We start from the raw sequence: 12,562 nt of genomic DNA, 5'->3' as shown, positions 1-12,562 counted from the left end.
TTTTTTTTTTTTTTTTTTAATTCTAAAAGTTATCAAGCTTAACCTTTTTGGTGACACCACATTTGAAATCCCGACACATAAGAATGACAAATGCTAGCTAGAGATCTCAGCTAAATGACTCCAAACCATACCAGCAATTAAAAATTCTACGTCATCTGCTGCAGATGCTCTCCTTCCCAGCGACTCTTTCTTGTCTCCTCCCTATTTTTTTTCTTTCTCCCTCAACAAATTTAACGTCCAATGGCAATTTATTGGCTGTAGGACTCTAGGAAAATGAATACAAATATCTTAACACTCCCACTGGCTGGGCGATATATTTCAACTTTGAAACCGCTCTGCAATTGCACACTAACCCCCTGACTGAACAGAGGACCCGGGAAGAAAGGATTCATCTCCTTTAATGATGAGACCCTGGCATTACAGTTTTATTTTTCATAACACAGTGCTGCTAAGAATCCCACTGTTATTATGAAAATTTCCCTGGCAAAGAAGCCCCATCACATCATGCTTGCACCAATTCATCATAACGCGCCTCGCTCCTGCTCATCAACAAGTCTGAGTGATGAAAAGATCCAATATTATCCTGACAGTACTTCATGCGCATTCTCAATCACACATTATTACAGCATCCATATTAATTTTCAGTGACACGCGTCCTAGGCCTGTTCAAATTAGGCAAACCAACGAGGGGGAGTTGATGAAATACCAGCATAGCCACAGCTCATTGCATTCCAATTTGCATGCAAATGGTTTATCAGGAAAATTCCATTCCCAGCAACCAGCAAGTGAAAAACAACTGTAATCTACACTTCAGGGCCACCATACAGAGCTTAATGAATCGCAAAGAGAGAGAGAAGTGACAGACCTATGAGAGGATCGATTTCCACTGGCAGCTGGTATGGCTGGTCTTGTACAGCACCTTGGTGAGCTAGAATTCACAAAAGAAAAGAAAAAGCATTATTTTTCATACACTTAACTACAAAAAAGCACACGTCAACCTTATACAGAATCATTTCCAACCTCCAAATCTCTCACGCAGTTTTGTAAAATTTAAAGAATAAAAGTCCAGGTGTTTTTACGGCTCGCTTATTAAACATTTATCTTAGACTAGTGCTGCTCTGAACATGTGCCACTGCGGTGGCTCCAGTCCTAGGCCATAAGCTATAGCAGATGCTTGACTGGCAGCCTCCGATGCTGCAGCAAAACAGAATTAAGTGGTAAAGCGTGCTGAAAACAAAATGTGACAACCATCTGCTGACTGCAGCAAACACTGGTTTCATTCCTTCTTAAAAAGGCAGTTTTGAATGCTGCAGCACAAAGGATCCACAAAAAAATGTCAGTTGATGATGGAGAAAGAGGAAGGTCTAAGTCAGGGAACGTTTAGTGTTTCATCCATCACCAAAAATCAATCAATTGAAAGTTTGAATAAAAATAAAAGGTATCCGCAGATAAATGTCGTAGTTAAATGCATTTGACTGAAATATTTTCTTAAAGATTGGAGTGAGGGTTTTTACAAAGTTTTATTAATATTTAATATTTCCATGGTTTTGACTTAAAAATACCCTGCAAAGCAAATGAGTTAAAAAAAAATCAATCCAGACTAAGAATAGTTTGTTCCATCCTCAGAATGGTTTTGTAGATGCAGGCAAATTGTGCTGCAGTTGAATAGAGGTTTTGTAAGCTATTTCTCTGCAAGAGTGGAAAGACTTTCGGTCCAGAGGGAATGCAGTGCACTGGCTCGCTCTGCAAGTCGGTCTTAGTGTACAGCAGGTGACCTTTCCAGATGCATAGTTCTCATCACTAAATTTTAGGCCCCTTTCTGAATTCTTTCCTCAGACCACTGCTCTTTACCCTGGTCGGTATCTGCCTTTAGATGCACAAGTATCGACAGCCTTGCTTGGATGAGCCCCAGATTTTACTCAGTATTATCGGATACCAGGGGGTTTTCTGACTGTTGTTGGTGGTTGAAAATAAACAACAGTGCATTTTATGAGCTCATCAGATTACTTTAAAACTTATTAGGGTATATTTTCTCTAGTTATTAAATGCCATCTTTTCAAGGATGCTTGTCAAACTTTAACATCGATAAAACTGAGCGAGACCAATACTAGCAGTAAAAGCTATAGGCAAATGTGTGTAAGAAACGGAAGAAGCTGAAACCACACAGAAGAGCCAGTGACTTCCAGCCACACCAGTGCCATTCACAACGGGTCTCTGCTCTGAGACCTGAGGCCGTAAGAAGCGTTAAAGCCAACTGCTGGAGAAAGGAGCCTCAGAAGCTCAGACACCTCCAATCCTACTTCTGCCACCTCGGGCAAGTCGTGTAGCCTCTGTTCATGCTCAACCTCTGCTCTCCAGTGGTTGAGGGACTGAGTCAGTATACCCCACAGGATGGTCAGAGGCTCTTCAAAGTCCTTTTAATGGGAGGAGAAAATAAGATTTGTGTCCTGTTTTGTTTTGAATACTTGGGGTTGAGCCCAGGCCTTTGAATATGCTACACTACTTAGCTAATACCCAACAGAAAGTATTTGTTTTGTAAATCATGACAAAAATATTATTTAAAAAAAACAACAACAAAGTCAGCCCAATGAATAGCTATGGAAACCGTAGGTTCTCAAAGAAAACAGAATCTAAAATTAATAAAAACTGATTGAATATGAATTGACATTCACCAAGAAGAACTGCTAGTGATTTCTGTTTTAAATCAAGACATACTGGCTGGTAAAGGAATTACGAGGTAGATGAAAAATGAGGGTGGTCTCTACAGATCTGAAACGAGGCAGAGGTATAACGGAATTATGCTTAGAATTTTTTAGATGTAAACATAGTTCAGATCTGGATATCATATTCTAGAAGGGCAAATTTCTCTGATAATGTCCATGTCATCATTCTCTATATTGTCTGTGGCAAGCTGTGTGTCACACTCTGAAGGAGGCATTATGTGAAGTGTGGGAAATACTACTAATGAAATGGGTGTGGGCCATGACAGCTCGCTGGAGACAATGACAGGCAAAAACTGCAGAACCATGCTGACTCCAGGCTCTAACCTTAGAATGCTGTGCTGGTGCTAGGAACATCAGGGTACACGTGAGTGGGACTCTATTGGTAGAAACAGACATTAAGTTACCTTGCATATCTATAGAAAAAGTGGACTTGGGAAGGAAACTCCCACCTGCCAAGTATTAAAGGAAGCAAGTAAGTTAGAGACGTAGCTGGTTCAAAGGGGAAATATGAGACACTTAGTTCTCAAGACTTAAGGTGCTTTCCAACAGTTGAAAAGTCTGTCTCTCCAGCACATACACTGAAACATTTGGAAAGCTCCTGGGTAACTAACTAGACACAGAGTGGGGAAATCCTCTAGGGTTTCCACTAGTATGTTGTTCTCCTCATGAGAAAGAATTAGAGAAACGAACAACTACATTTCTTAAAATGTTCACTCCCAAATATAAACATGTCTCCTGGAGAAACAAGAACAAAAAGATAAAATCATAGAAGCATTAAGGAACTGTCTCAATCTTTCTGTTTTTACTTTTTTAGAGAAATCTGTTCTCAAATCAAATACTAGCATTTCTACACACACTGTATCATTTCCATTGGCCATGAAAGTAGCTACGTTTAACCAATTTTCATGCCAATTCCAGATTCTTTTTGAAAGATTCCTTATTGAGTTTAGCCAATATGGCAGGTTTTCGTTTGAATGTCTTTTGCCTCACTCCAAAATCTCTAACATTTAATTTGGATAATTCTCTCATTCAATAATTTATATCTTTGCAACCACTTCAGCTCAGGTGCTTTATAAAAACTTTACAGATTTAAATGATAAGCAGAACACCAAGTCATTTCTACCTGTATCATTAGCCAATTCTGAGGAAAAGTCAATTATCTTTAGGACTTTAACAAGTTTTCCAAACGTCTTAACAATATTTTTAAAATCATAGTGAGCTGGAGAGATGGCTCAGTAGTTAAGGCACTGGCTGCTCTTTAGAGGAAGCAGGTTCTGTTCCCAGTATCCACATGGCAGCTCACAACTATCTGTAATTCCAGTCTCAGGGGATCTGTCACCATCTTTTGGCCTTCACGGACACTGCATACACCATGGTATATAGCAGCAGAAATCCCGAGACAGAAGTTGGTACCTCTTTGATAGGTTTGACAGTGTTTTTGTTTGGAAGAATTTAGACTTTGGTACTTTGGGTTAGGAAGGCAGTGGAGTGCTTTAAGCACTGCTTAATGGGCCACAGTAGTAGGAGGGTGGAAAACGGTGTTAAGAGTTACTTGAACTGGAGTGGGGGAGGCTGTCTCAAGAGGGTTCAGAGGGGAAGAATATTAATATGTGGCCTAGAGATTGTTCTTGTGGTATTTTGGTGAAGAATGTGGCTGGGTTTTGCCCTTGTTCAAAAAGTTTGCTGGAGGCTAAAGTGAAGAGTTATGGATTAATTCTGTTGGCAGAGAAAAATCTCAAAACAGCCTAGTATAGACTCTAGTTGTGTGGCTATTGGTGTTAAGTCTGACAAAGACTTATAATGAAAAGGAGCAAGCTGAACAAATATAAATATAAAATATACAGATTAAGAAAAGGGGCACTAGGAAGTGGACTGGAGCTAAATCCTGTGTTCATGGAGATAAAGGGATTAAGAAGTGGAATAAAGGGAGTGGTGACCTCGGGGCAGGATCCCACCCAGCTATGTTTCCAACCTGTGAAAAGTTTAGAGTCCAGTGCAGAGGTACACTCTTTTAATCCCAGCACTCAGAAGGCAGAGGCTGGCAGATCTCTGAGTTTCAGGCTAGCTGATCTACAAAGCAAGTTCCAGAACATTAGACAGGAAAGAAAACCATGGAAACAGAAAGCAGGTAAAACTACAATTGACCAAGGGGCCCACATTCCAGCCCCAGAAAACAGCAGAACTTGGCAGCTTCAGCCACATGATTCTGGCATGCGTCAAAGATGTAAGAAAGGCATTATGGAACCTTCTTCTGTGCTGAGGCCAGACAGACATGTGTCAGGGGTGTCCCTGGAGGCCTAGAGGGGAATTTTTAAATTGGACTGAACGGATTTTTGCATTATGATATATCTATAAGTCTTTGAGAGCCAGGGAGTGGAATTTGGTGGTTTGAAAGAAAATGGTGCCCAAAGGGAGTAGCATTTTTAGGAGGAGTAGCTTTTTTGGGGTAGGTGTGGCCTTGTTGGAGGAAATGTGTCATTATGGGAGTGGGTTTTGAGGTTTTCTATGGTCAAGCTACTTTCAGTGAGGCAGACCACTTCCTGTTGCCTGCATGTCAAGATGTAATCGGCACTATGTCTGTCTGCATGCCACTTTGCTTTCTGCCATGAAGATAACGGACTGAACCTCTGAGATGTAAGCCACCCCAATTAAATGTTTTTCCTTTATAAGAGTTGTTGTGGTCATAGTGTCTCTCACAGCAATAGAGACCCTGGCTAAGACAGATGGTTTGGGATACTAGTGGTTCTTTCAGTTGAATATGGCTATTTAGCACTCAGTGGAAGAAGGCAGTACTAATGGGTAGGCAGTACTTATTAGTACTCTGTCATTTATATGTTCCACAACAGATTCTACCATGCCATGCATAAAAGGATAAGTTTGGGGTAGAGATTTAACCAGTGTAACAGAATTTGCTGTAAAAGATCTTAGGTTCAATCATCAGAGCTGCAAGAGAGTTAAAAACAAAAAAACAAAAAAAAAAAACCAGAACGTTTAGCAGATTCTAAACAAAAGAAAGTTTTTTGTCAGATGTAATCCAAATGAATAATTTGGGAAGTGGTACCTGATAATTATATGCCAATTGTAGACACAATACACAGGACCATTATACTAAAATATTTTGTTAGAAAAAATAATGTTAGAAATAGTATCTTTGACAAGTATTAAATATCAGGTGCTAAAAATAGCTCACGTTTTTACATTTACACTATATGCCTTAGGTGGGATCTCTTTAAGCCTTTAATATTCACCATTTCGACTGACATTAATGTTTAAAAGTTCAGGTATCTCTTACTCACCAGGAAGGTTGTGCCACTTGTTCACAGCAAAGAGTCTGCTAGCAGTGACCGTGATGACAGCAGGAGTTGTCAAACCTGGCTGGGTGTTGGCTGCCACGTGGGTGACAGGGGAGTTAGAAGGGAACTTTAGGACCATGATGACATCTTGCTGGGCTTGGTCTGTGAACATCAACGGACTCTGCAGGAGGAGATACTGTTGAGTGGACAGACAAAACCCAAGTAAACAAAAGACAGAGAGAGGATACGGGAGAAGAAGAGGAAGAGCATGTTAAAACAGGCTGCAAGTCAAAGTGTAATGTTCAGGAAGTTTGTACAACTGTGCTTATGACTGACTCGCTTTGCCTATGGCACATGACATTAGAACCTTGGGCCTCCAACATGTTAAGCAAATGCTTTACCACTGAGCTACATCCCCAGCTCATGTTGGTATTTTTGGTGACTAAAGTAGGGTGCGTTAATGAAACATGTTAACAGTCTACAAACCTGGGCTGGAGAGATGGTTCAGTAGCTAAGATCACTGATTGCTCTTCTAGAGGACTAGGGTTCAATTCCCAGCACCCACATAGCAGCTCACAACTGTCTATACTCCAGTTGCAGGGGCTTTGACACCCTCACATATATTTGCAAGCAAAACACCAGTGCACATTAAATAGATTTTTTTTTAAAGAAAAAAGTCTACAAATTTTATTGGCTTCCTTTCTTTGTCTACTGCCATGCAATGCTAAAAGATGGTGTGATTTAGATTCCAAGTATTGGTGGTGTACTAATCCATCCCAGTTGCCATCATGTGTCACCCAGTGATCTTTCCATTTTAAACAAAAATAAAAAAGAATGAGAATAGGCAAATGTCACGAAAGCAAGTTAAGATAATTTCCAAAGATAATCAAAAGTAAGCCTTGAGTAGCATGAATATTTTGACAACTGAGGCATGATTAAAACAAATATAATTTTTTAAAAGCGGGAAGCATGCATTTATTACTATGGTGGAGAATTTATGAATGTAATATATAAACTTAATTATAAAGTTGTTTCAAAGCAATGTAAATGTACTGGCAATATATTTGTATAGCACATCAAGCCATAAATAGGGATAAAGAGAAATGCTTATGTTTCTTTTCCCTCTCAGTTACAACAACAACAACAGAAAAACCTCAAAGCTCAAGACATTTTTTACCTGTCCCTAGAAAAGTCAGAAATTAATCGAAAATACTATGCAAAATACTCTTCTAATAACCAGCAAGAAAATAAATCTTGAAGACTACTAAGGGTTTGTATCATTTCTATAGCCCATATGTCATAACCTAAGACACGGAAACACTACCCTAATTAACTGGTTTATGTGTCCGTTGCCCTCGGCTATCACACGGTAACTTTCCGCAGCGCTCCCTGACCATGTCTGTTTTCTAATAGCTGATTAGTATCATTCAGGACTGAAACACTTAGATGAAATGCTTCTGGCTGCTTTCCTACCCTCATATTTCAGAACACCAGGTATATGTAAATGTGGAGGCACATATATTTAACACATTTATTCAGAACTGCTAATAAAAAATTAAATACATTTGCATTTTTATTATCAGCCCTTTTAAAAAAGTTATTAAGAGTACTTAGAAAAACATATTGCACTAAGATTTCCTATTTGCACTCTTTGCATAAAGGTGTAAATAAAGGCAACTAATAAGCTACCCAGACACCCTTCTGAGCAAGTGGCTAAAAGCCAATCAATATTATGAGTTAATCCTCCCTGGATGCTCATTCAATTAAAGGTGTCAGTAATGCCTCAACTGATGTGGCCTCAATTAAATCCAACTATCTGATGGTGTGAAAACACAGGGGGATACAGCAACAGCGGCAGAACCAGACAAATAGGCAGCTTCGTGCGCCTGCTAATTACTACACCTGGTGTATATCATGGCTCCTGCACTTATCGCAGCACGAGCTGGCTTTAATTTCTGCTATTTCATATGTGTGTTTGGTGGGAGACAGTGGGATGGAAACTCATCTGAATGTTAGTAAAAACAATCAATAAATGCGGGCCCTTAATTCCAAAATAAACCCCTGATATCAGAACTTTTTCATACAAAGACCCATTTATATGATTTTCATTAAATTAGATCTAGAGGATGAGGAACAAAGAACAATGACAATGTTCTGTAAGCAAGTTTTTTGAAAACCCAGTGGAAAGGAAATGAACACCATTTCTGTATCCCAAGTCTTATTTTTCAACTACATTGTTTAAAAATATTTACTAAAGTGAATTTATAAACTCAGAGAAAATCAGAGTACAACAGATTCATAAAGTCTCCCTGAAAGGAAGTTCCTACATTTTTTTTCTGAGATTAGCAGCTCATACTGTAAATATTATTAGGCTTAAATTGATGTTTCTAGCCTTAAAAAGCATGTGGGGAAAACCAACAACCCAATGTGTAGGAACACATTGTGCTTACACAGTGACTCTTAGAGCCAACTCCTGGTTACGTGGCAAGGACAAAATACTTTACACAGCAAGCCACATACACAACTTCTACAGCTATCTACTGCTGCTTACACCCAAGTGACCCTCCAGTCAGCATCTCCATCACATCCTAGGAAGGAGAGCACACTCTGCCCTGAGGATGCAGCTTAGCAAGCCACCCCAGGGAACTCTGGGAAGAAGAGCATGTTCTGCCCTCCTGGGCTGGACTGTGCCAGTGGCAACAGCTATAGATAAACTAAGAACTGGTAAAACTTGGAGGAGAGAAATAAACTCTTGTTAACCCTAGGAGCTTCTGCCAGCCACGTTGAGAAAGAGTAAGAAACAACTAGCCAAGTCAAATCAGTCTCCCCAGACTAATGGCATGCTTTCTGAAAACTGTGGGTTTTTTAAATATGCCTTCTTTGCTACCCACTTATGTATCAGATTAAAAATAAAATTTGTATAGGTCTGAAAAGGAGTTCAGCTATTCAGTTCAAAGAATAAAGATAATAAGGGCCTTCTACCCTACAGATCTGCCTCCAGGAGGTAATAATCTTTTGCCACATAGAAGAAATGGTACAACAGGCTCAGAAACTATGGCTGTGCTGTGACCCTGGAGCAAGTCAATGGAGCAGTGGAAGGGTTTCTATGAACCATCACCCAGCAGCCTGAGACCCATCCTCAAGTTATTACCAAGACTAATTCATACGCCCCAATGTAAATCATTCTTTCTATGTTTACAACATTATCTGTCATTGTTCTTGCTAAACATGCATTCTTTGTGTTTCTTTCTGCACACTAGAGTCATTTGATACTCATTTAAATCTGATTTCACTGGTTTAAAAACACTTCAGAAATGATGATACAAATAATTTTTTAAATGTTTGTAGTATATTATGTATAAGTCACGTTACCATATATAAAAGGGAAAACCCCTGGAGGAAAAAGAAGAGCATTAAGAGGAAAGAAAGAAAAAGACATGAGGGGAAAAAAGGAAGGAGAGAAAAGAAAAGATCAGAGGGCAGTCAGCAGGGCATCACCTCTTTCTCAGGCCCTCCCGGCTGCCCATCTCTCCTTCCTACCATCTGTCATCTCTATGACACAGCATGGAATTTGAATTTGTCATAAGTTGATCATAAGATTAGTGCATATAGATTTTATAGTCTCTATTCTAAAACTAGGACATCAAGGAACAGTTTTATGAGGGATAATGCGAGAAAAATATCTACAGTCATCATGTGAGTCAATTTGTTGACTGTAACCCCCCGCCCCCCGGGCCCACCACTGAAGACATGACGGAAGACATGCTTCAGAAGCTAAAGGCGATTAGCCATATTATTTTGCTGCCTAAGTCCTGATTCTAGGCTGGATTTTGACTTGTTTTGACCAAGAAGCCTCATCAACTACTGATCTCCCATGAGAGTGACCCATTCTATCTTCAGATGGAAGAGATGAAAGCTCACCTAGGAAGAGGAGCCACCCACCTCAGGCCCCGTGGTGACGTAGTGAACTAGAGCAGGGTGTACGGTATGTTCAACAACGTCTAAATCACGAGCAATAATGAACTGTTTTAAGCTATCCAGGTCTGTGTAGGCCAAACTACCATTCACTCTCTCCCCTCTGGGTTCTGACCATTAGTGAACCTACACATCAGAATAATTTTAAAATTCTGGAACTAGAAAATACAGTGGGTGTTAATAATAAACACAATAGCTGGGTGGTGGTGGCTCACACCTTTCATCCCAGCACTTGGGAGGCAGAGACAGGCGGATCTCTGCGAGCTCAAGGCCAGCACAGAGTGAGTTTCAGAACAGGCTCCAAAGCTACAAAGAAACCCTGTCTCAAAAAAACCAAAACCAAAGAAACAACAAATAAACAACAACAACAACAACAAAAAACCCACAATAGCAAAACAAATCAAGAAACAGGATCAAACTAGAAAAATGTTGAAATTTTATATGTGGAGTTCTTTATTCTACAATGAAGAGATTGTGGTCCTACAGAAGAAACCGTGAGCTGATAAACATGAGCACTAGAGACTGTTTACTTTCTCGAGACTCCAGGGGAGAATATGATAGTGCTGGCTGGTTGTAAGCAGGCTGACACTATGTAGGTGAGAGCCTGGTGAGAATAGCAGGGGTGAGCTGAAGAGGCCAGAGAAGAGTGGAAACAGCACTCACCGCTTGCATGGCCGAGCCTCGGGGAGGGTGAGGCTCTATGAGCAGTTGAGATGGTGTCTGTCCAAAACTTCGGATTTGAGCTTCAACGGCCTGAAAGGGGCACAGAAAAGTCTGAGGGTTAGGAGGGTTACGAGCAGAAGGACAACAGCCACCCCAAATGTTACTCTATACTTGCTTCTAGTTTCATGCGAAAAATCAACCCGTTGTTCCCGCAGGGGACCTAGGCACCTGGCTGGGGCACTGAGGGCGAGGTCACCCTGCAGTACAGTGGGAGTTTCTACAACACTAAAACCTCTAAAATCTTTCTCGTCGTGCTCAGTGACGTGAGGCAGAGAAAAGCTATCACAATAACAAAGTATTTCTTCCTGCTTTTCATTTTATACTCCTATCACATGGAATGACGAGCAGCTGTTCTTTTACAGGTAGCTAGAAACTGCTGCTTGTTTGTTTGTTTGTTTGTTTTCGAGGCAGGGTTTCTCTGTAGCTTTTGGTGCCTGTCCTGGACCTAGCTCTGGCCCTGAACTCCCAGAGATCCGCCTGCCTCTGCCTCCCGAGTGTTGGGATTAAAGGCGTGCGCCACCACCACCCGGCTGCTGCTTTGATTATAATCTCCATTCCATCCTGGCAAGTGGAGAGCAGGGTGAAAACAGCAAACCTAATACAGTTCCTCTGAAAATGGCTTGACACAGCAAGATCATTATTGTTGACAGCCTCTTTGAACCTCGGGGGCTAAATAACAGGGTAAAAGCCATATGCTGTGTCCCAACATGAGATAGTGTAGCCAGGACCAGTTAAGCAGAACAGCATGTGTATGTGCCCTTTTGGGAAGGTGTGATGTGTGTGTCTGCATATGTGCACGTGTGTGTGTGTGTTTTGCAAAACATACACTATTAGTTCTTATTTGTCCACTTGGCATAGATGACCACTTCCCAAGCCCCTCAACATAGGAGAAGATTCCTGCCCACAGTTATCTAGTGACTTTGTTTACTTGTTTAAGTCTGTCTCCTCCCATGAATAAACAATGACCATGAAAGGAGGCCCTGTGTACCTGCCCTGGATCTCTAACCTGAATGTTTGACTAAGACTTGTGATGAGACAGGAAGCCAGAATAAACAGGACCCTTGAATACCAGCAAAGTTGTCCAATCTAACTCCAAGACTAAAAGATAGAGAAAATCCCTCAAATCCATAAGAAAATATATGTCCACCTTGTAGATGTTGTAACTGTAATCCTTAAGAGAGTAGGTTTTCAATTTCTCTATGTTCTAAAGGACCTTCGTGCTGTAAAACACTTGACAGATCATAAACAAGGAAATCCAACCATTGTCCAATATTAATTTCAAACCTTAATATGCTGTGGAGAACGCTAATGATCTTTGTAAGGACCTTGTATAAACAATGAAAGCATTTATTTATTTATGCACTCAGTAATCAGGAAATGCAAAAATACATAGTTTCATTAGGTCTGTCTCCCCTTCCCCTGTCTAACTTCCTTCCAACAAGGTACACACAGCTGACCTTTGGCATAGGTCTTCCCTTTAAGAATGAATTCTTGGAGCTAGGCGGTGGTGGCACATGCCTTTAATTCCACAGGAAGGCCAATCTCTGTGAGTTTGAGGCCAGCCTGATCTACAAGAGCTAGTTCCAGGACCGGATCCAAAGCTACAGAGAAACCCTGTCTTGAAAAACAAAAAAAAAAAAAAAAAGAAAGGAAGGAAGGAAGGAAGGAAGAAAGAAAGAAAGAAAGAAAGAAAGGAAAAAGTTTCCTAGATTCTCTTGTTCCCAAACAACCTTTCTGATTTCACTGCAACTTGAAAGGACAAATGAGAGCTGAATGTGGCAATCACAGGGTCAGAGAAAGTAGTAAGCTAAAAGCTACCAAAAGCCAGGAGGAGTCCTCCCACACAGT

At 40.6% G+C, this 12,562-nt stretch overlaps 1 protein-coding gene across 2 annotated transcripts in view; it reads right to left on the bottom strand.

Moving 5' to 3' along the window:
- Nucleotides 1-12,562, bottom strand: part of Lrba (LPS responsive beige-like anchor protein) — a 488,275-nt gene that overhangs the window by 37,575 nt on the left and 438,138 nt on the right. Inside the window, exons 49-51 of one of the 2 annotated variants that reach the window (XM_026787115.1) lie at nt 10,655-10,744; nt 6,020-6,212; nt 866-928 (exon numbers count right to left, since the gene is read on the bottom strand). In XM_026787115.1, coding sequence (XP_026642916.1) covers nt 866-928; nt 6,020-6,212; nt 10,655-10,744 — 346 coding nt within the window. The remainder of the gene's footprint in view (nt 1-865; nt 929-6,019; nt 6,213-10,654; nt 10,745-12,562) is intronic. The other variant, XM_026787152.1, reaches the window with a different exon arrangement.

Source organism: Microtus ochrogaster, chromosome 1 (genome assembly GCF_000317375.1).
Source record: "Microtus ochrogaster isolate Prairie Vole_2 chromosome 1, MicOch1.0, whole genome shotgun sequence".
Lineage (NCBI taxonomy): Eukaryota > Metazoa > Chordata > Mammalia > Rodentia > Cricetidae > Microtus > Microtus ochrogaster.
This window is presented reverse-complemented; position numbering and strand designations above follow the sequence as displayed.